This window comes from Cyprinodon variegatus, unplaced genomic scaffold, assembly GCF_000732505.1.
Source record: "Cyprinodon variegatus isolate N-32 unplaced genomic scaffold, C_variegatus-1.0 Scaffold684, whole genome shotgun sequence".
Classification (NCBI taxonomy): Eukaryota; Metazoa; Chordata; class Actinopteri; order Cyprinodontiformes; family Cyprinodontidae; genus Cyprinodon; species Cyprinodon variegatus.
Genome location: NW_015151137.1, coordinates 160,090 through 186,636, shown reverse-complemented (window position 1 = coordinate 186,636; position 26,547 = coordinate 160,090). Strand labels below are relative to the sequence as shown.

General features: G+C 36.8%; 2 protein-coding genes across 3 annotated transcripts in view; one reads left to right on the top strand and one right to left on the bottom strand.

The window, feature by feature from the left end:
- The window catches only part of LOC107097308 (lipoprotein lipase-like), a 13,131-nt gene extending 10,832 nt beyond the window's left edge, over nt 1-2,299 (top strand). For both annotated transcript variants that reach the window (XM_015394408.1, XM_015394407.1), the window contains exon 9: nt 883-2,299. In XM_015394408.1, coding sequence (XP_015249894.1) covers nt 883-976 — 94 coding nt within the window. In that variant the 3' untranslated portion in view covers nt 977-2,299. The remainder of the gene's footprint in view (nt 1-882) is intronic.
- A 1,100-nt stretch (nt 2,300-3,399) lies between these two features.
- The window catches only part of LOC107097307 (disintegrin and metalloproteinase domain-containing protein 10-like), a 40,272-nt gene continuing 17,124 nt past the window's right edge, over nt 3,400-26,547 (bottom strand). Inside the window, exons 7-15 of the mRNA XM_015394406.1 lie at nt 25,838-25,930; nt 25,404-25,572; nt 13,956-14,119; nt 9,230-9,401; nt 8,991-9,135; nt 7,389-7,572; nt 6,073-6,172; nt 5,612-5,832; nt 3,400-3,532 (exon numbers count right to left, since the gene is read on the bottom strand). Of these exons, the coding sequence (XP_015249892.1) occupies nt 3,428-3,532; nt 5,612-5,832; nt 6,073-6,172; nt 7,389-7,572; nt 8,991-9,135; nt 9,230-9,401; nt 13,956-14,119; nt 25,404-25,572; nt 25,838-25,930 (1,353 nt within the window). The 3' untranslated portion in view covers nt 3,400-3,427. The remainder of the gene's footprint in view (nt 3,533-5,611; nt 5,833-6,072; nt 6,173-7,388; nt 7,573-8,990; nt 9,136-9,229; nt 9,402-13,955; nt 14,120-25,403; nt 25,573-25,837; nt 25,931-26,547) is intronic.

Sequence of the window (26,547 nt, the reverse complement as noted above, 5' to 3'; positions counted from 1 at the left end):
GAGAGAGCAGCTTCGCCTTTTGACTAAGCTCTCTCTTCACCATAACGGAACCGGTACAGCGCCCGCTTCACGGCAGACGCTGCGCCAATCCGCCTGTCGATCTCCCACTCCCTTCTTCTGATTGCCAGGTCATAGTTGATAATTGGATTGCGTGGGTTACAGTAGAAACAACTCTGCTTTTTTAATGAAAAAATTTAATCTGGACTCATTTTTGGGGTTAATGCATCTTATACCTGTTACAGGCGTAACACCAGGAGCTAAGGGGCTGGAGGCATAGGTCTAATTTTTTATAAATCAGAAGTGGAAGCAAATCATAAAACCAACAACGTCGTCTCGTTACCTAAAAGTTAAACAAAGGATTATTTAAAGAATTTCACATTGGCCTCCATGTCTCATACTTATAAATCCTCTCCCGCTGTTGTGGTATTGAAGGATATAATCAGTTTTAACATACACCAATCATCTCGTTATGACGAGAAAACGGCTTTTGTTATCTTAAGATAATGAGAAAATTAACTTGTTTTCTCAAGAAAACCACAGTGAAAAAGTATCTGAGGGACACGACTGCTCTTCGCTTCCCTAATAATGCATCATAAATACTTGTCTACCGTTTTTTTCCACTTGTTTAATTAGGTCTGAACATTTTCTGCATTAATAGTATGTAAATATCTGCTTTCAAAGAAAAGTCTTCTAGTGGGTTTAACTTATAAATGAAGTTAAAACTGGTTATTTGTTCCATGAACGGCAGAAATGTCTGCTTCCAAATAAAAATGGATTTGCTCTCTAGAAATAACTGTTACAAATCTGGCGTAAGCATTCAGACTAGTTTGGAGCCTGTTAATGAAGGGGCCAATGACCGTCTCACATGTTTCTTTTTTGCAGGATCATTTTCTGTTTGACAGACCCTGATTCCCACAATTCTTCTGGGGAAGTCACATTCGTTAAATGTTTGGATAAACGGAGGATGAAACCATAACATATTTCAAAAAAGTGAGAGGCTCCTTTTTTAAAATTTTTTATCTACAACTACGTTGAAGAATGCCTGACAGTGAAGGTACTCATAAATGAATTTTTACATTAAAATGCACCATTGATTAGCTTCAGACTTGGTCAGATTTGATCTTGCTGTTTTTGTATACCCAGTAAAACTAAACACTCACCACTGTGGATCTCAGTGCTGTTCATGACTTTGGCACAAGTATCAGTGAGCATTAGTTTAAGCCTTTCTCTGTTCTTCACCTTAGTGACTTTCAATTCTGTCATTTTGATTTTCTGACTTTTATGAAGCAAACAAAGCTCTAATTTTGCATTACTTTTACATTATTTGTGCTGCTGTTATATTGATCTAAATTCATTATATACATTATGACTCAAAGACATATGAAGGTAATTTATCGCTGCATTAAACTTATGAATTCAGCTGTTAGGTGCAGCGTTTAGCTAACATAAATATTTCCTTTGAGTTTCATGGTCATTATCCTCCTTTTTAATTATTTTTAATTGAAATGTGACCGTTAGCTCTATAGGGATTGGTACTACTATCCGTGTTACTGTAAAAAGTGGAAAAGTGATACTAATGCACAAAAAGAACAGTATTTTTTTTTTTACTGTAAATCAATGTAAATACAACTATGAAATAAAATGCATATTTTGACTGAAAACAATATTAAAGGTAAACTCTTTGGTTCAATGTATAATTTTTTTTTGTAATTATATTTGTGACGTCAAGCACTGTACTAAATATACATTATTCAATAAACTGTGTTTTCTAAATGTAAGACTACTTTATTTGAACGTTACTCTTTCCACTGTCGCCCAGTTTTACTTTATTAGCCCAAAAACAAAATCTGTTTTTGATCCAAAGGAACATGTCAAACTCTCACACAGTTGTGATAAAAAAAAATCAACAAGGTCTTAGCTTACTTGTCTTAATGAAATGCGTTATTTTTTCATGTTCCTGCTGTTGTGACGCAGTTTTTTCTCTGACTGTGTCAAGGTGACACAGAGCGTGTTCGAATCCAGACATGCGAGTTAGCTGCACAGCTGGAGTTCACAGCTGTTTGCCTTTTTTAATGGCCAAAAACATGTACAGTTCAGCATAAAACAAAAAAATGGTGCATCAGCGTAAATTGGAGGAGAAAAAAAAGACAATTCTGATTATCAAAAATTAAAAGGTGCATTTGAAGTCAGTGCACTGAAACAAATTATATTTTTTTGCCACTGATTAGATTAAAAGTATATTTGAAGATTTTCACGAATTTCTGAAAAGACCCGCCCTCTTTACTTTGAAAAAATTGCACATGCACAACCATATACCCGCTCCTGAGAGGGAATGCCTATTGAACGCTGCGGGAGCATGCATGAGCCCATTCTCCTCATGCACACTTTGTTTAAAAGCTGCAGTTTACATCGCTCATACAAGCTTACTTTCCAAAAGAAGATTTGCAATTTTTCCACTATGTCAGACTCAACACCGGTAAAATGAAAATGGGGATGAGCATGTAGGACAGCCTTAAGTAAACATATCCCAAGAATGACAATTAGGAGGACCACTTATTTAGATGATCCACATGGAAAAAGAACATCCTCCACTATACCTTTAAGATTTGTCTAAACTTTGACTAGGCCGCTCCTACACACATATTTGGTCATTGTATTGTTGGATAGTAAAAATTAACTCATCTTTTAACAAACTTTTACCCAGATTGCTATTGTTCACTCTGTGATGGATATTTAAGTCTCTACTGGACAGCTGTGTTTATACAAAAAAGGAAAAAATTAAATTACACAAACTTTAGCAGATAGGTAACAGGCTAATATTGGGCTACTGTGTTTTTTCCATAGAATAAAATCCTAATGTGATGTGAAAAAAGTTCAAAGAGTCTGAATCACTTTTCAAGTCTGTTCAGAACTGCTGTCAGATGTTCACCTTTTACATAATTAAGCCCTGACTCCAGGCATCCTTTCCATATGCTCACTAATTTAAACTAAGATGGAAAGATGGACCATATCCAATGCACAAATCCACTTACTTAACTTCAGCATTTGCAGTAACAGGTGCAATTACATGGCCAACCTAAAATACAGCTTGCAATACCCTTTAAAGAAATCTGCACAGGCCCATGGTGGCTGGAAACATTTTCCACAGCACAAGTATCGAGGAACCTTTACTGCGAACCAGCTCCCTAAGGATTGCTAAAAGCAGATAAAAATAAATCATACAAAGATATCAGGTGACAAGCTAGCATGAGGAGAGCTGAGCAGGTGTTTAGCACCCACAGAGGTCATTTCAAGATCTCAGATTGCAAGACAGCACAAGGCTTTCTAAATGCATCACTTTAGCATTGTTCAGATACATTAAATTCCTCTCGTCTGCAAAAGAGATTAATATTTTTTTTGTTGTTATCAACATCATATATATGAAGGGTCAGTCCAGGTCCCGAGTGTTCAAGGTCCTGCCACATAGGCAGACTGTGCAGCCCATTACTCCAGACAGTACCAGTATAGCGATCAGGATAGCCCACCAATGAGCCTGCAGAGAAGGAAAAAAAAAAAAAAAGCATAATCAATTATGAAAAAGTAAAATAAAAAAAAACCCACTGAACTTTGCTTTCCAAGTTTGTTGATGTTTCACTTCCCATCCAGGAAGCTTTTTCAATTTTTTAACATTTTTGGAATGAGTATGACCTGGATGACTGAGAATCTTCACAAGCATAATCAATGACAAAATATTCATAGCACTGTTAAAATTATAAATTTCAAACTACACTATCTTGTATTGTGCATATATCTGCATATTGCTCTACTTTGACCCTGCAGGTGGAAATTAGCTCATAGCTGAAACAGTAGTATATATTAATACACTAACTTTTGTAAACACAGTTCAAACCAGCTGATTCGTAAGTAGAAGGACACATCTGCCAAAGATTTTTTTCTGTCCTAAACAGGACTGTCTGTGTAATAATGGGCAGAGTTTTTTAAAACATCCTGAGGCATTTTACCAGAGTGTTAACTTTGTGCACCTTTGTTCTTTTTTCCATTAAAAGATCTTGGTGAAACAACATCAAGAGTTAATGATGATAGGCTACTTGTCCGGTCAGTGAAATAGATTACAGGAACCCTGCTGTGTTAAAACCACCAGAGAAGTGGTTAAACAAAATGAGCATTCCAGATTCTCCACGTTGTTGTGTAAAACTAAACCTCAAAGACAACTGCAATAGAAACACTGAATGCTGAGGATGATCATGGCTGGAAGGTAAACAAACAAGCTTAGGATTCTAAACTTCTCAAAGAAATTAAAGGAACACTTTGAAAACACATCAGATCTCAATGGGGGAAAAAAATCATGTCGTTTATTTATACTGATATGGACTGGGTGATGTGTTAGGAACAAAAGGATGCCACATCATTTCATGGAAATGAAAATCATTGACCTACAGAGGGCTGAATTCAAAGAAAAAATTACAGTGAAAAAATTATGCGCCAATTCTTGTGTTCTGTGGCAAATGCCAATCGAGCTCCACGGTGTCGGGCAGTGAGCACAGGGACCACTAGAGGATGTCGGGCCCTTAGGCCACCCTCGTGAAGTCTGTTTCTGATTGTTTGGTCAGAGACATTCACACCAGTAGCGCCCTGGCAGTGCTCCTCCTGCTCCTCCTTGCACAAAGGAGCAGATACCGGTCCTGCTGATGAGTAGTAGACCTTCTACGGCCCTGTCCAGCTCTGCTGGAGTAATTGCCTGTCTCCTGGAATCTCCTCAATGCTCTTGAGATTGTGCTGGGAGACACAGCAAACCTTCTGGCAATGGCACGTATTGATGTGCCATCCTGGAGGAGTTGGACTGCCTGTGCAACCTATGTAGGGTCCAGGTAGCGCCTCATGCTAACAGTAGTGACAGTGACCATAGCCAAATGCAAAACTGGTGAGAAAGAGTCAGAAAAGATGAGGAGGGTAAAAATGTCAGTGGCCTCCACCTGTAAAACCATTCCTGTTTTCATGGTCGTCTCGTTGTTGCCCCTCTAGTGCACCTGTTGTTAATTTCATTAACACCAAAGCAGCTGAAACCGATTAACAACCCTCTCTGTTACCTACCTGACCAAATAAATATCCCAGAAATTTAATCAACTTGATGCTATACTCTGATTACAAAATGTTCCTTACATTTTTTTGAGTAGTGTACACTGAAAACATGGAAAAACACTGACACACAAGTGTTTTTGAAGGAAACAAGGTGTGGTTAGAAAAAAGAGCATTAGGGCTACCAACAACGGCCAAGAAAAGTGGTGGGATCGTCATAGTGTGGGTCTGTTTGCCTGCCGGTGTGAGTGGGGCGTTGAACTAATAAGATAGAATAATGGATATGGAGGGGAACTCAGAATCAGACATACTTTAATAATCCCAGCGGGAAATTACAGACTGTTCAGCTTTCGAGAAATTATTAACTCCACCAAAGTAGAGTGGGTAAATATCGAGCATGAATAGGGAATAACCTTGTTGATCACTAAAACCTTAATTTTTCTATTTATTAGTCACCAGTCAACCTCATTCACTAAAAGTTTTTATTATGTGACTGAAAAAAAAGATACAATTTAAAAATAAAATAAAAAATCACCTTCATCCATTCCCCCAGATCGTCAAAATCATCCAAATGAAGGAAAGAGTTCTTCAGTCTGGCAATTGGGCCGTCTGCATCCAGCAGCCGACACACATGGAATTTGTCACAGTATCCTTGGTTCCCTGAGCAAGGAGCGCCTGCAACCAGAGGCAGCAACCTTTTCTGGAAGTGACGGGACATAACCGAGGAGGAGGTGCTGGCACATGTCTGTGGCTTACCTGAAACATACACAGTTAGGCTGTGTTATCTATTGTATTGTAGAGTATCTATATATGTTAAGGTAAACTGGTAACAGTGTCTGGTCATTGTTTAAAATACAAATGTGTTAATGATCAAAGTAAAACTTGATTTATAGACTGAAAAATGTCTGGAGAGGAGAGAACATCTGGATAAGCTGTTTGGGCTCAGAGTTGTAAACAGATTGCTCAGCGGTGGAGGACACAAGGTTCTGTGTTTACCAGGCTGCTGGCAGCAAACGTGGCATTTCTCCTTCATGTTGGATCCTGGACAGTCACACTGCTGCAGGCCGTGCTTTATGCACACAGACTCAGAGCAGACCTGCAGACAGAACCAGACACCCATTCACACTGATGAGGCAGATAGCAATATATCAAAAAGTTTTTAATGAGTATATTGGGGCTTCAAGCTCAGGTTAAACCATGTTGAATTCAATTACCTCAGTTTTTGTTACACAGTCTTTAATTAGAAGTAAAAAGGTCAAGAACCTGTATCAAAGTCACCAGGATTCCAGTGTTTCAATAATTGAAATCCTTTAGCCTGATTTGATGCAGAATCTGAGAAATTTTCCATCTGGAAAAATTACTTTTACATTAGGAGTCAAATTTTGGAGTCAGTGGTTTTAGAGCCTACCTTCTGGATGGCTGGGAGAAAGTGTTTCATATTTATCCCATATACGGAATATTTTCCAAATGTGATCTAGACCTAGTCAATGAGTTTGGAGTATTTTTGTTTTGAATTGGATTGTTTTTTGCTTGTTTTTTTATCTGGTTTTGTTTCAGTCAACTTTGTTGACTTTATTGCTATGTTTTCATGTTCTGTTTTTCCACAATTTGTTCCCTAGTCTTTTTCTTTCAGCTTCAGTTACTGTTCTTCATTCATATTTTGACTTTTTTTTGCCTCTAAATACAATTTTCAGAAAAAAAGAGTAACCAGAAATCTTGACACATTTTTAAACCTTAATCATGCTTTGTTTCTTAATTATTTCTGCATGAATAATTTTTCTCAGAAACCTTTTCCAGGTACTGCAATTCCTTTAACTGAATCAGGTCATCAGAGATTAGTGCAAACTGCTCATCTGGAGAGGGATAAAGCAACAATCACAGCTGGAATAAATTCACTTAGAAAAAAAAGTGTACTGGATGCTACAGGATTCGGAGGTGTGTGATTCGGAGCTACTTTCCCACTAATTCTTTGCAGTAGTTGTTTGCAAATAAAGCTCTGTTGTGATTTGTCAAATTAATCCCAGATGGCTGTTGAAATAATTAGGCTAGAACCAAAACAGGAAGCTCACAAATGTGTAAATTTAATAAACAAATAACAAGTTTAACTGTGAGTTTAGTAAGCATAAATCAATCTTTTAGAGTCTGGATATGTCAAACTGGGATCATGACAGCAGTTTTTTTTCCCTTTCTCAGTGTGGATCTAAAGGTTAAGCATTTCCCTTTGCAGACCGGCTTTGCAGGATTGCTGCCTGAATTGTTGGGTAATGGAGAAAGAGAGTTGGGTCACAGTGTAAAACGTGGCTCTGTCTCACCCCATTCAGGCAGACGCGTGTGCCCTCGCTGCAGACTGTCAGGTTGTCCTTGGGGTCTGGTTCAGGGCAGAATGGAGAGAGGCCTGAACACATGCTCTCCTTTTCACAGTCGGCCTCCTCTTCGCACATCTGACCCAAAGGTTTGAACTCACAGTTCGGACCGCAGCACAGGCCCTGACTAGGACTGATAAAGTAACAGGTAAAAGAATGTGGACACACATACACACTATTATGGAAACATGCCCTCCCAATGCATTTTTCCTACATATTATCACATTAGAACTAAAAACGTCACATGATTTAATGATTTTAGGTAAATAGTTCAAAGGATAATTTTAAAAATCTTTTTTGAAAATAAAAATTCGGAAAGAGCGCTGTCATGATTCTGCACAGTTTTCTTTTTGAGTTTTCAGTTATACTTTGATTCATGTCTTTCTGTGTTTTCTAGTTTATTTGTTTCATTTCCATTTTGTTTTTTGTTATGTTATATTTTGAGTTCTTAAGTATTTCTTTTTTACCCTCTTTTGCCTTCTTGTGTCAGTCTCCTTCCCATAGCTCGCTTTTCGATTCCTCTGTCCACACCTGCTCCTAATCTGATTTGATCTGATCTGATTAGCCTGGCCTTTGTTCAGTCTCCCATTTATACACCTCCTTTTCAGTCACTGTTTGCTGGTTCCTTGTCATTTCTTGGCTCCTTGTGTGTTTTTCCTGATGTCCCTCTGTTTACTATTTTGGTAATTCTTTATTTTGGAGTTTTTCGTCAGTTATCCCCTTTTGTTATTAAATCTGCTAGAAACCACCATGAGCTTCAGTCTCTGCATTTGGGTCCCCTTCAAACCTTTACTCAACCTATAAAGCTCCCCCACCAGTCAGCTAATAAATGACCTAAAAAGGAAGCATGTATGTATAATATTACTACCGTAATATAGTTGTTCTGTAAAGACCTCAGAGCTTTGTTTAAAAAAGCTCAAATTAAAACATCACAATGACCAAAAAATATTAATAAAATTGGTGAAACAGCACAAAAAGCAGGTTTTTGTTTTTTTAAACAGAATCCCAAGCCTGGAATATCTCCTGGATTACAATTTATCTAAGAAATAGTCCCCCTAAACTAATGCGTCTCATACAGACAAGACTAATCAGAGTATCAGCCTTTAGGCCTCTGGTAACTCTGCAGGAGCTGCAGAGATCCTCAGCTCAGGCAGGAGAATCTGTAAACAGAAAAAGCAGCTTTTCTTTTTGCCATTTTCCTAAAGCGGCAACAACAAAACCCTTATTGAAAGAAACCTTAAGTCATGTTTGCAGTTTGCTGCAGATGCCCCTACCCAACCCCCAAGATAAACATGGAGGGGGCAGCATCAATCCACAGAGATAATTTTAACATGGCCTGGATGTTTCAGTGGGGCTGAATAAAAGTGTTAAAGCGTGAAAGAGTACATAGGGCTGATTCTGTGGACCAGATACGTACACAGGGGTTTGTGTTTGTAACTTGACAAAGTGTGAAAAAATTAATTTATTTTGCATGGTTTTGCTGGGCACTCAATATGTTAATAATAACTAAAAGCTGACAGGTTAGATTAACACGTTTTAAGCAGTAAATACCTGCAGACTTTACCAGGCTTAAGTCGACACTGGACTCCTACAACCTCTCTAGCACTGAAGCAGCAGAGATCTGTGTCATTGTGACCGACATCACACTCCTCACCTTCCTCCACAATACGGTTTCCACAGATGGGCTGATCATTGACTGAGAAAAAAAAAAAAAGATTTTAAAAGGAGGTTCTACAGCTTGAGTATTAAACGTAGCAAAAGATGCAGGTGGGCTAGTATTTGTGTCTCACCCGCAAAGCACTCATCTTTCTTCAGATTCAGGATCTTGCTGATATGTTTAATGCTGCAGGGGGAGAACTTGTCGTTGTTTTCGCGCACCTCGTCTGTGGCGTGTGGAAACATCAGGTAGCGGCCTTTGCCACCAGAGGAGCCAAGGTTGCCGCACTTAGAGCCCTCATCATGCTGAGGCACAGACAAAATAACAGACTTGGATATCTTCTTGTTGTGAATTTGTGACTTTAAACAGCTGGGAGAAACAGCGGGAGAAAACAAATCATCTAACCAAACTGGAATGATGCTGCTCCATTTTTTATTACAGATGTGGAAATTAACTCCCTTTATTGCTGACCTCAAAATTGTTACAGGTCAGAAAAATGTTCTCAGCTGGATGTGGTGAAGCTTAAACTACTTGGTAGGTTTTCAGAAATGTGAAACCTATTTGGAGCAATCTGTCACGATTAAATGTTCTGTTCATCACTGAACAGAAAACAAGAAGGAAATGTGATGTTCCTCATGCATGACAACCAGGACAGAGCAGCGGGTTCCTGTTCTGTATTGTGATGCAATATTTGGTAAAACTCGCCCTCTCTTGAACTTTAGACCATTAGGAGAGTTAATAAACCAGTCTGAATATTTAAAATGAACATATAAAAACTTATGGAACTAACCTTGATGGTTTTATTGAATCTGCTCATGATTACTGTGACAGTTGTAATAAATGACACTTTTATGCTCCCCTCTGAATTAGCCAGAGCCTAAATCTCTGGGTAATAAGAGGGAGATGTGACACAGCAGATGTTACTGCTTTGTTTTTCTTAAAGTAGTTCCTTGGTTATGATGTTCTCTGTTTTGAATTATTTCCTGCCATGTGTTATAATTTTACACTACATTCTGTTTTTTTTTTTTTATTATTGTATTTTCACAGGACCTTCAGCTCACAAGCAAATATAATTGAAAGCAAAATTAATGTGCTTTCAATTATTATTTGTAAAAGTCATGTATATATTTCCAGAAAAATGTATGGCATAAAAAGAGAGAAAAGGGTTATAATTAGATATTTGATGTTTCATAATATTGAAATATTTTGTCATATTAAATATAATTTTTGAATGTATAAAAAAGGAATTATTACTGGGAGAAACATCTGTTTCCCTTCTGTGATTATTTTGTTAATTTTAACATTGCAATCAAAAATCCTTTATGAAAATACTATCTCAAGACTGAATGTTTGTCCATCATTTCCCATCATCAATAAGATCAGTTGATTAAGAATATTGTTTTATAGAATAGGAAACTCAGTGAGAAATATGTGATTTTTGACAATTTAAGACAAAAAACTGATTCTCTAGACTTATTTAATATAATAATAATAATAATAATAATAATAATAATAATAATAATAATAATAATAATAATAATAATAAAATAATAATAATAATAATATATTTTATTTGTAATGCACTTTAAATTTAAGAAACAAATCTCAAAGTTCTACAGTTAAAATCATCATAGAAGGGTAAAGTCAAAATTTTAAACTAAATATAATCACACATCCATATATTGAGCATACTATGCCATGCTGTATCTTAAGAACACCCATTCTTTTTAAAAAATTATCATTTAAATGCATTTGATCAGATGAAAAAAACAAAACAAAAAAACATCCTAGTTAAAAAAGGAACTAATGTTAATGAAATAAAATGTACCTGTAAGTTTTTAAGCAACAAAAATGTATTAAAATATGACATTTGTTATCTTAAGTTTTTGATCTAGTTTCTTGAAAATGGTTTCAAAGTAGAAATTTTGGCTATCTATACGTCACTGGAGTAATCATTTTTTAGATTTATTCTTTCTACTCCTTATATATTTTTTTATTATCTCTAGTTGCTACTCTATACATTTTGAAAATAGAATCATTAGTTTTGTTTCATTTAAGCTTATGTTCTCTATGGTTTGTTGGTAAAAAATAAAAACCATCAAAATAATTTGTTGAATCTGGAAAAGGAATTTCTTTTTGGTTGGATTTGGTACTGCAACAAGTTGTTGTTTGCCACATAACAAAATAAAGTTTTTTTCAAGATGATGCAAAGTTATATTTGACATTGTTACTATTAGTTATAAAACTAAGAAAAATAAGTGTAAGGAAGTTATTGTCCAGAATTGTAGAAAAGTGTTTATTTAATAGGCTAGTGCAGTAACCAGTATACGGTTTAAAGCATCTGTCCTTAACATTTTCTTCAGCATTACTTTTACTTTTATACTTTACTGGTTTTAAAAATAGTACTTTTACTAGAGTAAAAGCTTAAGTTGATACTCTAACATCTGCAAAAGTGTTTTAAACAGTAGGATTTATACTTCTACTGGAGTAATAAACATTAATACTTTTGATACCTCTTATTTTCTGTTTCTCTGGGGGACACAGGTCAATATTTCAAAAAGGTTAGAAGAGTGTGATGTCATTTTAGTAAGTCTCTTAGCTAAGTCAGCAATAGCTATCATAAAGTTGTTTGCCTAAATAAATCCAATGCTTTAAAAGCCAGTAAGAGCTGTGACAAACAAGGCTGGAAAAGGAAACATATACTTATCTTGCTCAAAGATTTCTAGAGATTCCTTTTGGAGCAATAAACAGCCTTTTCTTCCCAATCACCATTAATGTATGCAGGTGCACCTCGCTTAACTCTATGTGGACTTTACCTGGAGTTAAATGCTTTGATTTGCCAAGACAAACAGTAAGAAACTCTCCAGGTGGGTTAGAAAAATGTAAAATATTTTATAATGCCCACTATTGGGTATGGTAGAGGATCAGGGATGCTGAGGACCCATTTCTACACAACTTTTAAGTAATATGTGAAGGGTGTTTTATTTGTTCCTGCTTAGAAAATGAGGAGCAATTTCTATATGTTTCATTGATGAGCTTTGATCTAACAGGATAGAAAATGTAACATATCCCTTTTGCTTTTAAGAAAAAAAAAATCCCCCTCCTATTAGGTCAATTCAAAGGCATAATTTTAAGCTTGATCAAATCTTCCCTTTAGAGACTAGTTTCAACCAATAAAATATTTAATCTCATGGAGATTGTTTCTTAGAGTTTTCGCTCCTCCAAATGTGAATAAACTCCACTAAGTGCTGTTTTTGCCTGAGTCTGACAGGCAGGAGAAATAAGTGTTCAATTTTCATTTGCTGCAAAAGTCCATTCAGGTCTGAGTTTGCTGTCATCATGTTTGATGTCATGATGTCATGTCAGACAATACGTCAAAGACCAAATGAGCTGCATTCTTAATCTGATATAAAATAATTTGTATGTTAGTGACATGGAGTTTGCACGTTAGGTTAACTGACTTCTCTAAATTCTCCTTAGGTGTGAGTGTGTGCGTGAATGGTTGTTTGTCCTTTTTGTCTCTGTGTTGCCTTGTGACCTGTCCAGGGTGTACCCTGCCTCTTGCCAGTAGGGAGCTAGAGATAGGCACCAGCACCCCTTTCGACCCCAGGAGGGATAAAGCGTGACGGAAAATGGATGGATGAATGTTAGTGACATCAGAGCTCATTTGGTGACGCCAGTGTCTCTTCTAAAATAGGCAATCAATAGGCCAAAGTCTGTAGTGTCTTTTCAGGTGAACAGGTACAATTTGTTCAAGCCTGATGCAAACACACATGTATGCTTAGTAAAAAATATTTACTTTGAATCAGATCATGGTATTTCTTTTTATTGACAGGTGTTGTGAAAACTAAATAAGTACTGTGGGTGCTCACCCACCAAAGTATCAATACACAATCACTCCAAATATTTGAAGGTCATACAAAAAAGGCGACAGTATAGTATATTGTTCCGGTATGCCTACTTCATGCTGGATGAATCTGGGTTTAATGAAGTGATTAGGCCACTGCCCTGAGATGTCTTTGGAGGAAATAAATAAACAAATAAAAGAAAAGCACTTGTTAATTTTACATTTAAGATGCAAATATGGACTTGCAGGAAGGGGCACTGTAGAAGGGAAAAATAAACATGAAGTTTGTGGATGAAAAATCTATTTCTGAAAAATGAAACATGAAACTACATAAAGAAGTATTAAAAATTGTAAATGAATCAAACTTCATTTTAAAACCTTAATGGAGAAATCTTAATAATAATTCCAAACGCGACTATATTAAAAAGATGGGAGGAAGGTTGTTTTGCTGCAAAAATCTGAGAAAACATTTAGACTTTGTCAATTTGTCAATTTATTTTTTTAAATAAATTTTTTAAGACTAAAGTGTTAATAGACAAATCAAAGGGTGTGCAGAAATAATAAGAAATAGGATTGTTTGAAAGCAATACTTTTAGTAAAAATATTCCTAGTTTTATTAACATGCTCTTACATGCTAATATATTATATAATTAGTTTGACAGAGTTTCATGGCCACAGGTTAAGTTAACATAGATTGAAGCACAGATTAGAATGAGAGGAAACGACTACTGGTTAAAACACAATCATAAAATTTTTTTTTTACCAATTTTCCCCTTACAAGGTTCACTGAAATAATCAAGTCTGGAGTTAAGCAATTAATGACAAGTTAAATAGTTAAAGTGGTGTGGTGTTTTAATATGAAGTCAGACATAAAAAGCAAGAAGTCATTATTGTTGGTATAGTCTGTGTTGAAATTGAAATTGTCCTGATCCAATTTTAGAGATAGTTTTAATAAACACATTTTAGAGTTATACATAGGTGTGGATGTTAAGTGTTAGGAGAGAGGACTGACCGGAGATCCCAGGCTGTGACCCAGTTCATGTGCCAAGGTCAACTGAACCTGTCGAGGAGGCTGGAACTGTCCGTAGTTCTGAATCGTGATCAGTCCCGTATTCAGGGTGGACATACGGCCATTACGGAGGCCCGTATACTGTGAACATATTCCTCCCCAGTTACCTAATGTAGAGAAAAGAAGAAGCAGAGACAAGTTTGTGGTTTTCATAAAGGTCTGAGTGTCTCTGTTCAGAATGCTGCTCTAATGAACAGATCCTGGACAAAGCTATAAAGGATGATGAAAGAACAGATTTATAAAAAAATGTAAGAATGTATCTTAAAATTGAATTGTTGACACATAAGGCACTGGACAGATACTCTCTGGATCAGTCTGATCTCATGCAGCTTTACTAATCCTTCCTTAGATCTATTCATCCCTCAATTTTAAATGCATAAACGCCTTGGTTTGTGCTAGGTCAGGCTTCCTCGATTCCAGTTACTGAAATCTGACATCCTGTACATTTGAGATGTGTCTTTGCTTCAATAATTGAATCAAATGGCTGAATCCCATCCTCAGCATGCCGTCAAGCTCTCCCCACTCTGTATTTAAAAGGTGCAGGACAGCGGTCCTTGAAGCTCGAGTTAAAAAACTACTTAAAATATCACACAACCGTCGTCCATGATTACTTACAAAGAGTTGAAACATGTAGCTTGCAGGGTTTGGAAAGACTATAAATGCCCACATAGTGCAAACTCTATGGAAGAGCTCAAATTCAGTTCTCACCAAGAAGGGAGACTCATTGCAGTTTGGAGTTGTTGCATAAGTTTTATGCTACCTTCTCTTTAACCCCCACTCCACGACTGTTATGCTTCACATCAAAACCTACACACCCATTTTAGAACCAGCACACTTTCTAGTTGAGTTATGGAATAAGTTTAAAAGCCCCTCTTACAACACAAAACAGCTGGTTGAATTGGGGTAGAAGGATGGATAGGAAGTGACCTAACAGTTCAAGAAGCCAGGCAAAGATTTTCTAACAGCAATCTCTCTAAATCATGCTATTAAACTATCATTGTTTTCTCCATGTTGCTGCCAGATGCATTAAAAGATGTTTTTTTTTTTTTTTTTTTTTTCCCAAACAGAGATACTTAGTTTAGGCTAAAACAATCTAGATATAGTTAACTTAATTTTGTTTTGCAAGTATATTTTGGGTTGTGCTTGAAATGTGTAACAAACTTTAATTCACTATCACACTAATGGTATGGCAACATAATGATTTCTGTTTTATTTGTCTTACTTTCATCCACTCTTACCTACGTGCATTAAACATGTCCATATAGTCCTTACTAGCATGGGAAATTGTGTGTGCTGTTCTCCTTGCACAGCAAAATACTGAAACCTGGACATATTTAATTTTGATTAGTATCATTTTTTCACTATTTTATTGATTTGTTTATTATACCTTATTTTTCAAGTCATTTCAAATCTATTGTTTAAATATTACATCTAATTACTTTTGTTCAGGTGCAGCTGATCTGGGTCCTACAGTAGGTCACTGTTAATAGCGGGAGTAGTATCTGTAGCAGAAGAAGAGGTTCTGTGGTGTAACAGTTGATCTGTGGGTCCTGGCATGGGCGAATAAAGGTTCCAAATTCAAAGAGGGAGCCCTTTCTCTTTTATAAGTGCAATAAAAAGATTTTTGAAATATTATAAAAATGTATTTTACATTATTTACCTAACAATAACCTTTTATGTATTAATTGGCAGCTGATTTAAGAATAATGATGTTTTACTTTTCAGATAGAGCTGAAAGTGAGTAGCTACCTGTATTCTGCCCCAAATAAAGAAGTCAGAAGACAAATTCAAAGCCTTATTGTGTTGAATATGGTTAATATTTGGCATTAAGTTCATACTGTCTTATGACAGAATGTTTCTTTCTCTCGTTAAAGTTTTTAATTGGAAGTTTAAACCCAGTCTGTAAGACTCTGGGTTTTTATTATGGGCAAAAAAAGGGTCTAATTAAGATTGAAGACTTATATTGTGATGATGCAATGATGTCATTTGACGAGATTAAAAACAAATTTAATATATCCAAATCAATTCTTGCAATTTTTACATGCTCTCTTCCAACAAAGGACATATTTCATATCTGTACAATTTGTTTATTTTTTCATCAGCAGAATCCTCAGTTAACAGATTCAGCACAGATTCAGGAAGATCTTAAACATGACATTTCTTTAGATGAGGGGAAAGCTGCTCTCCTAAAAACTCACACCCAGACTGTTAATACTAGACTTCAACTTCTACAGGTTAATTGGATCATGCATTAAATCTGTTAAACTGCATATGTTTTACTGCAACATCCCAGATACATGTATAAAGTGCAATAAATCCAAAGGCCCCTGTTGAACTGCTTGTGGGAATGTGATGAGGTACAAAAGTTCTGAAACACTATAGAAATTGGAATGGAAAGCATACTAAACGTAAATATTCCAGGGAATCCAAAACTGTTGATTCTTGAAATATAGCCACCAAACAACTATATGAACCATAACTCTATTGAACTACTTAACATTTCCTTATCATAAGCTAAAGGATTATCAGTACTGGAAAAAACTATATGTATGTCTTTGGATAGGGAAATCTTACACTTTGAAGGGTAAAGAAGAGCTATTGGATCAGATTTGGAGATCATTTCTTGCCTAGATGGAAATAACAGACCTTCCAGATGTGTTAATAGAAGGTGGAGAGTAAATATTGACAACCCATAACTTGTTAAGTGTTTATTTAAAATGTTTTTGTTGTATTTAATGTGACTTTTTGTGGGACATTCATACCTAGGCCTGAATTTTTTTTTTTCTTTTGTATATGTATGTTTCTTACATCTGTCTGGCATGTTGACATAGGGGTTTACTTTTTGGCATTGTTCCTTTAATTGCTATAAACTAATGTAATATACTTAAAAAATATTTTTTTTATTTTCTTCTGCTTTGCATTCTCAAATTTAGGTAGATACAAAATGCTTTTCTAAATTAGTTTTAAAGCTAAATTGTCCTCTTCTAAATTCCCCATAACAAACTCTGGTTCTAAATATAACATACATCCAGGCAGTCCTGTTAAACCACCGTATTTTGTATTTCATGTTCTTTTTTTGTTGTTGCTTTTTTACAGTTTTCTGTATGTTATCAAGTTTATAATTTATTTTTTATTGTTTTTACTTAGTATTTTAGTTATATGTTACAATCAATTTAAAAGGCTCTTGACCAAAGCATTATAACTGGAAGTACAAGTGTTTTGTTAATAAACGCTTGTATTTTGGGGATAATGGGTCTGTATTTACTTTCTATTGCAAAAACCAGTGCAAAAACCCAATCCTCATATTGTTCTATAATATCACACCTCTGTAGGTAGGTAGTCTTAAAACAATAACTGACAATATGTGAGCTTTTTGCTATTCATTTCTAAATATGAAGTGGTGCCTGATTCAATAATTTTGATTTTTTAAAGTTGCTTATTATTTCCTTTTGAGACACATTAGTTACTCAATGCCAAAACAAAACTGTTGTTGAAATTCAAAGACAGCGCCACATGTTTGTCGAACTTTACAAAATGATGTTTCATTAAACACACACACAGCCCTCCCACCCCCTCACATAGACCATTCGAGGAGCTTTGTTACTTAGAAAGATTGCTGTGGGTTTTGGCAGATTTACCAGAGAGGGGCTGCTGTTTTTTTCCTTTGCGCTCTGTATTTTCCGCAAACAGGAGACAAAATTAAAGCTCCTTATTATCAGTCTCATTAGATAAAGAGATCTCGATCACAACCTGCATCACTTACACGCAGTGCACACTTCTTAGTTGAAAACAACAGCCAGAAAAACTTAAGCAGATGTGGTTTGACATAAAACAGTTTGCATGTATATTTGTTTAAAATGACCAAACAATGGTAGCATTTCCTCAGGTACATCTGGGGGAAGTTGAAGCCCATAAATAAAACGGCTAGCAGTAAAACAGACAAAGGAGGACTTTTTACTGATAGGGCAGTGTTTTCTACAGTCCCGGAAGTTGCCCAAATGCACTGCAAATAATGTAACTGCATCAGGTGGCTTCTCATCACAGCCATCCTTTGTTTGAACACTTTATCGACCTTTTCAAAGCAGAATATCGCAAAAGGAATTAAACCACGCTTTTGTTACATTATCTTGACCTTTGAAAACAAAAGACCTAATCTGTCTGGAATGCATTAAAGATCTTACTCAATTTTAAACTCCTTGTTTTGTTTGCTTGATTTCAGGAAAGAAAAATCACAGAAATGAGCCTGTTTGCTTGCACAGGGGAAATCCGATCACTGGAAAATCATATAAACACTATAGATCTAACACATTTATATGCACTACAGAAATAAGATATTCAGTTAATCCTGATATGTTCCAGATATCACAAGTCATGCTTGCCGTATGCACTTGCTGCTTAAAGTCTGGTGGAAGAGAGTGATGCTTAAGAATTAAGGGACCTGATGAACAGACACCTTCAGGATGTCTCAGACAGTATAAAAAAGACTTTGACAGCTGACAAAGGATTGAATAACTTCCACCAAGACAAGAGCCCATCTGACTGCACCTCTGGATGTTTTCCCCATTTCTGTTTGAAAGAAGAGGAGATTATAAATCACGCCTGGACCCGAGAGATAACCGGGTGCTAACAGAACTGAGCTAACACTCCTTTTATTAAACAATGTGAATAAATTAATAATTAAACAAAATAAATACTACATAGCCAGTTATGTCCCATTTTGCAAGCAAGTTTTACAGATGACAACTGCAAAAAATAGAGAAAAAAGAATCCTCCTTTAGCATCTCTTCAGATTTTTCTTTGGATGCGCACAGATTTAAACCAAAATGCAGAGAGTAGTGTTTACATACACAAGATAATCACATTATTAAGGAGAAATCTAGCTGGGGCAATACAATTTCAGTATTATTTACCACATTTTGCTGCTTACATGTTCACCTCAAAATCTAATAACACCAGTAATCAGAGTACATTTGCATTTCTGTGCACATGTAACCCTGCTCACTCAGGTCATGAGGACATGTAAATCACTGTCCTCTATTCACTATAACATTGGCGCCACTGATGAACCAAACATAATCCATAATTGTTTAGATATGCTCAGGTGTGTGAATTACTGTAAAATGAGCTTAGGCTGAACTGTAGGTGTTAAAAAGAAAACCTGACGTTATTTTGCCTAAACCCTACATTTAGCTTCTACCAGATGTTGCTTAAGATTATTTTGCACAAATGAAGAACTCTGTTTATCTGTGGAGGTCTCTGGCTAAAACAGTTGAGGAATCAAATACTCAAAAAGTTATTTTAGGAGATTCTCACTATTCTCTATGTAATGTAAACATATCTATATGAATCCACTGTATGGTTTTTACATCATATATTTCTTCCTGAACACCATAGAGTTCTTTAAGTACTTAAAATGCACGTTAGAAGGATAACCCCTGCAGTGTGGAACATGTGGTAACAGGAAGCTTAAAACAAAGCGTGAAAGTCATTCTGTAAACACTTAAAAATAGATCCAAGGTTAAACATATGTGTTTTTCTGCAGTGCCCCTAAATTACAGCGAGTGACATATACTTTCGGATAACTAGAGGAGATGATTTAAACCATCGAGACCCTGAAAATAGTGTCATATAGTATATAGTATAGTGTTATCAAGTTTTTTTAAAAGGATGGTTGCAGTTCTATAAATTAAACTTTTATAAAATTATTGTTAAAATTATACTTTAATAAAACATAAACCACTATGACATCGTCTGCCTTTTTTAGCTGAAAACATAAAAAAGACCAAGCTGCTAATGATTTTTCTTTGAAAACATTTTTCTCTGTCATGTGTTTTATTCAAAAATGTACTGCAACTAAAAGGAATTTATTTCCCTCTTTCTCCTCTATGCTTACATCCATATAAAAATAAGGGTCTGATATTACAAACAAAAAGTCTACTAAGGATAAAACTGGTCCGGTCACTATTTTAACAAGTGAACTGGCAGCTCAGAAGTGGCTTTGAAACAAACATGCTCTGGACCAGCGGTTCCCAAAAGGCGGGGTGTGCCCCCTAGGGTGGCTCACTGTTGTTGCAGCTAGGCAGCTCCACCCTAAGTTAGCCCACTTCAGCAGTTGACAAAACTGCTAAAAGCAAGTTAATGACGTTTGACTTCAGAGAAATGGTTCCCTTGTATGCTTTGTGGAAGTTTTTGAAAGAATTTGAGCTATATTAATATCTGCGGATTTGTTTTAATTGGACTTTAAGCAAAGATAACATCAGTAATAGCTGCAACCTTTGGGTAGCATGTTTATATTGTGGCGCTGTACAGTATGCTTTATCCTGTTTCATAGGGGTGGCCAAATACGGGCCAATATCCACTGAAGACAGACATGTTTTTTTGATACCCTTGCTAATAAAGTTACTAACATATTTATACGTTGGTGTTTAAATCTGTTTTTGGCTTTATATAATATATACATTAAATGGGTTTATTAGTTGTTGTTTTTTTTATCTTAAGACTCATTGATGACTGCACAGACAAACTCTCCCCTAGAAAACCTTAAAAGTAATTCTTAGCTCTGTCATGATCTGCCCTGATAGCTGACCTTAATTGCTAATATCATTCACCTGCCGTTCCTGCCCGGCTGTCTAATTACTTCTCATCTCATCCACTTGCGATCAGGGTTTTATATTCGGTCCAGCCCAGCTATCGAAGTCAGATCATTATTTTGTTTTCTGTTTGTTTTCTGATTCAGCTGTTAGTTGGATAAGAATCGAAAACCGGTTCCTGTTCAGAACCATGGCACCGTTTGGCAGCTCGCTTAACGACTCTCTTAACGATTCCAGGCAGCAGCAGAGCCTAGAGCTCTGGGCAGCACGACTTACATCACATTTTTTAAGCAAGTTACGCACACGACATTCAGTTAGCAAGTACAACGTGACCAGGTGTAAGTCTAGAAAAGCAAAACAAAAGAGGTCATAGCGATTGAAAGTTTGGCTTTGTTTTAAGGAAGAGAAAGATGGCAACAAGGCGCTTTGCAATCATTGCAAAGTGGCAATTACACCCACGGGAGGAAATGCATCCAACATGCAGAAACACCTGTGCACACAACATTGCATACATTTTAACGAATGCTGTGTTTTTGATGCTTCTGCACAGAAGCTAAAGTTACGAGTAGCATGGAAGGCAACTCTGGTGGTAAGCAGCTAGTTTTATATCACTGGCTGTGCTTAATGTGGTTCCTAGTAAATTCCCTTTCTGGAAATAAACCAATTTCCTGCCTGTCTTTGGGGTTATTAAGGGAGTGTGCCTTTCTCGTTAATCCAGACCTTCATTGCTAGCATGTTTATTTTGAACTACTGGTAGCTGGAATTCTTACATGATTCTAGCTATTGCAATGGATGTAGTGAAACATCCTACAAAGTTGCTCCGCAGTTCAGGGAGCGAGGGAAAGGTGACACTTGTTTATTTAAATCAGGGGGAGATGAGTTTATTTCCTGAAATTGTACAGTTATGTTTTTTCATTAAGCGGAAGCATTCTCAATTAGATTTAGATGACTGTGATGAGACAGGTAGCCTGGCTGGCTCAGAGGCTGGCAGCCCCAGTTCACTGCCTTCTGTTTTCGCCGAGGCAGGCAGAAATAGAATGTCCCAGGCGAAGGTAGGTAAATGTCACCGTGCACTTACCAAATTCATTGTTTCACAGAATTGATAAGAGAATTGAAATCGTGAAAATCTTATCAATTCCCAACCCTATCTGTTAGTCAGTTTTTAGTTATTTTCATGGTTCCTGGAGGCCAGTGGAAAGAGAAGGTTTTGTGTCTGTCTCATCTCCTGATCGTGTCCCGTTCCTTTCCCATGGAGTCCTCATAGATTTGGCTCGAAACGCGGGGAGAATCATTTTTTCCCCAGTAAGCCTGGCTGGAGGTCTGAGTGTCTGTGATTGGGCGGTGCCCCGCCCCCTTTCTGCAGTCGCCGTGAGCCACAGCCCCGCGCTCCTGTTCTGTTTCTGTTTGTTTTATGTTAATTAACGATTTGAACAATGAGAACAACTAATCCTTGGCCCCCCTCTAGATATGCCTATGCTCACAGGCAACTGTGGCTGTGAGTCCAGGCTGGGTTTCACATTAATTTGCTAAACTATCAGATGCATAGAAGTTGGAGCAAAGATGTCTTAAAGCTGCAAATCTTGAGACCCCCAAGAATTTTAAAGCAAGTGTTTTAAAAGGGGTCTTATCAAAGACAGAAAAGCAGCCCTATTGCTGGATTATAAATTCAGACATTAGTTTTCTTTCACTTGTTTGACATCTATGTTGCAGAACCAATGCAGACAAAATGCATTTTCATTGCTTTATGTTATTTGAAGATCTTTTGCAATTTAATAACGTCTTATTTTGTCTGTCAGCTTCTGACTTTGGTTTCAACTTTAAATAAGCAAAACCTGATTTAACAGATAACTGAAACTTTTTTATTATGCTCTGTGGAAGGACACAGTTAAAGCTGAAGGAGATTTTCATGCAGATTGTTGACGAACGGGTCCTCTGACATGGTATTTATGCTTTTTTAAGCCAAATCCTGTATGAGTAGCAGGATTAAAATTGAACTGTGTTTACTTACGAACTTTGAGCCAATTTGATAAAGAAAAAGAAATGTTCTTTATTTCAGGGGGGTTATTGTTTTCTACAGATATTGAGATCTTTGAGTTTATGGTCAGACCAGCTATTACTCCTGTCCTCTAACAAACCCGAGTGAGTAGAGTGTTTCGCTTTTCGAAGGTTGGACATAATCCACTGACGTTAAACCGAACATGTGTGTAAGTGCTCGTCAACCATGTGAGACGTCTCCATGGCAACCACACTGTGGAATGCAGCCATCAATCCTCAGCAAGGTGCTAGAACCTCTATACGATGATTATGAGTGTGTGTTTTTGGGGGGGTAGCAAAGGTCTGTTGAACTCTTGTCACATGTCACCGTGGTGGTCTGCCTCATTCCACGCCCTCCACTTTGGCCAATAGAAAGCTGCACATGAGATAAAGTCCCTGAAAGGTTATTTGTCCCAAAATAACTTCCTCCTGCACAGAAATAATACTACACACTGAGAGATAGTCCCCTCTGCAGAGCTGGCAGAGGTTAGTGGAGTTGCTTCATGCTTGTTTTTGATAAGTTTGTGTTTAGGGTCTTAAACTCAGACCTGATGCAGGCCCATTGCAGGAGAAGAGGGAATTTGTTTGAGATAATGTCAATGCTATTCTGGACTCAAGGCTGTTTGTCTTATTTTATCTGGCAGCTACTGAAATTGGTTTCAACATTAGATCAACAAAACATGTTTAGATAACTGGAACTCTTTTATAATGCTCTGTTGAAGGACACAGTTAAAGCTGAAAGAGATTTTCATGCAAATCTTAACAGAATGTTGACGATTCGGTCCTCTGACATGGTATTTCTGCTTTTTCAAGCTAAACCCTGTATGAGTAGCAGGATTAAATTTGAACTATGTTTACTCAGGCTCTGTGTGCCAAAGTGTGATGAAATGATCTAATAAAAACAAGTATTATGCAGTTTGATCTGATTTTTTTTGCCTTAAGTTGTGTAAAAGCTTCTACAAGTCATTTTTGCATAGATGTTTGAAACATTAGAGCAGAAGTTAATGAATAATACAAATTGTAAAACTGCAAAGTTTGTGTAATCAATGTTAAGAACAACCCACAGCTATTTTTCTTTATGTTAAGAGACACAGGGAGTCCTGGGAGTTGAAAACGATACTGTGATTTGCCAAATCTGCACAGATTCACACTGGAATTCACACAGAGAAGCAGAACATAAAGATATTATATACTTTACTAAGCTAAAGATACTCTGTTTTGTATTAATCTCACATTTCTGTTTGGTCTACAGTGAGTTATTAACATGTTTTTTCTGTTATCAAGACACCGTATATTCTTGATAAAGGTGTCGGTGACAGTTATTTTCTACAGCTGTTTAATAGCTCTAAATTATGTGAATTATATTATTGTTTAATGCAATGCTTTGTCTAAACTGGTAATAATCAAGTTAAAAAAAACTTGTTAATATAATTCCATGTTTAAAATCAACCACAGTTGACCATACACCTATAATTTAGACGTTCTGTCCTCCCCTAAGCGAATTGAAGAACGTGTATCAGTGCGATGCTTGTTTTGACACCCAGAACACAATGTTTGGGAACTACGATCATGAAAATGTCTCCTGTGGTTTTGTATCTTTCTGCTCCTTCTTCTCAAACCTCCAGGTGGTCATGGCAGACTACTGATCACAGTGAGACAGGCTCGTCTCTGTTTATTTGTAGAAAGTGTTTTTGTGTGTGTATGGAGCTGAGTGTGTTACCTAGATATGTCCAGGTTTTTTTTTTTTTGTTTTGTTTTTTTTAAGAGTGGGAGCATCAGAAACACATCAAAAAGCAAGAAATATCAGAGGGAGTCAGGTGAGGGAGTGGCGGTAGGAGCTCCAAGCAGACAGACAAATGACAACAATGCATTGAGGTAGGTCATGAGTGGAGCCTAGGAGCTGCAGCCTCATGCAAAAGACACACAGGGTGAGACATAGGTCAACAAACTGCCCTCATCATGCAACAAAACCATGGTTTGCTTTGCAGGGCAAGCTGAGACCCAGTCCATCCGATGGCCTAGAGATCCAACCAACAAGGCACCAGCTCCTGGAGCTGGAAGTTGGATGGACCATGGTAGTGAAAGCACATACCATCCCAGCTGGTGAGCTAGCCCCTGGAATGTCAAGAGGAAGGGATGCTCACTAGAGCAAGCATGGCCAGCACAACACCTCCCAACATGGGAGCCATAAGTCACAAGAGTGGAGCCACAACATCAAACGGAGAGGAGTATCCCCTGAAAGAGGAAAACTCTTTCCCTCTTAAGCTACTCCCTACTTAGTTTTTAAGTTAAAAAAAAGATGCACAAAATAAAACAGGTATTTTTCTGTCCATATGCTAATGTTTTATCCATCACTTTAGGCAGCTGGTAAGAAAACATCCTCCATGAAACTGTTCAGTTCATCGAATCTTATAAACATGAAAATAAAAATATCAAACTATTAAAGCGGAATCAAAATGAACATTACAAGAATCCCATCTAATAAGTTTTATTATACACTGAGTGTTGATACATGAGGCTAAAGTCCTGCTGAGGAAGAAGCTCAAGTGTTTGACTTTGCTTGTTATTCAAGCAACCCATTGTATGAAATCTCCCTCGAGGCAAAGTATATTTTCATAGGCCCCCACAGAGCAGAGCGGAGGTTTCTTTTATGCCTTGTGTTTTTTTCCCACATAATGGAACCAAAGCACACATTTTGTATTTAAAGCTTCCGTTTTGCAGTTTCAAACGGCCTTTAAATGAATTTTGGATTATTTATACAGCTTACCAGCCTTGCCTTCCCATGCGAGCCCCAATACTCCACTGTAGTCCCTGTTAGTGAGCAGATAGGACAAGCAGTAGTTTCCCCAGTTGTTCTCAGAGTAAAGACTCAACAGACTTTCCGGTCCAATAAACAGTCGATTAAGAGGATCCTTCTTGTTTTGTGTTGTCATCACCTGGAGAAACACAGAGGTTTACTTAATTTGCCAAACTGACAAGGACGCAATGTAGTAACTGTTGTTTTTTAAACCTTTTGTTTTTGAGCATCATAACAATCTGGCATGTTAGGAATCAGACAGGCTTGTGTGAGAGGCTGTGCCACAGTAGTTCTTTGAGGTTTTGTTTGTTTCTACACTTGTGAAATCACAGAAAACTCTGCAGCAGTTAGGATCCTCAGGCAAGCCTGAGGATCCTAACTGTTTGTTTTGGCACCAAACTTACTCTAAGGGTCTTAATTTTGAAGTTGATCAACTTGATTCCATTAAAGTCAGTCTTGTCGTAGATGTCATTCACTGCCCGCATATAAAGGGCAACCTAAAAAAAAAAAGATAAGAAAATAATAACAAATTAACAGTAAAAAAACATCTGTGGAGTGTTTCATATCCAAGGCTCCTAAACTGATGGTATCTATAGGAGGGTTTGCTATCAATTATTCGCAAGTTAAATGCAAAGCCACAATCATAAATGAAAAAAAAAGAAATAATCATGTTCACTTTAAATAGAGACCATTAAAAAAGACAAGCATAGTAAAGATTATCTAAGAATAAAAAAAGACAAAAGTGGCTTACTTACCTGCAAAGTTAAACCTTAGAACAAATACCAAACCCTAGCCTAGCTTAAAAAAAAAAAAAAACAGCAGCCAGTTGTTGAAATATTAACTATATTGACAGTTTTTTGAGAAATATTAAAAGCCATCATTAAAACTTTGCTCAGTGTTTTGCTGCATCTTGGCTGTTATGGTTGCATCCTGCTTGCTGTGATGTTATTGGTCAAGATTTTCAGCCTTACCTGACTGACTTATGCTCCATATAAGTCAGTCTCACTGGCCAGGCTAACCACTTAACAAACCATTTTCCTGTTGTAAGAGGGAAAGCCTTTATAATTTGCTAAATAGTGGATATTTCAGTTATTTGCTGACTAATAGAATATTC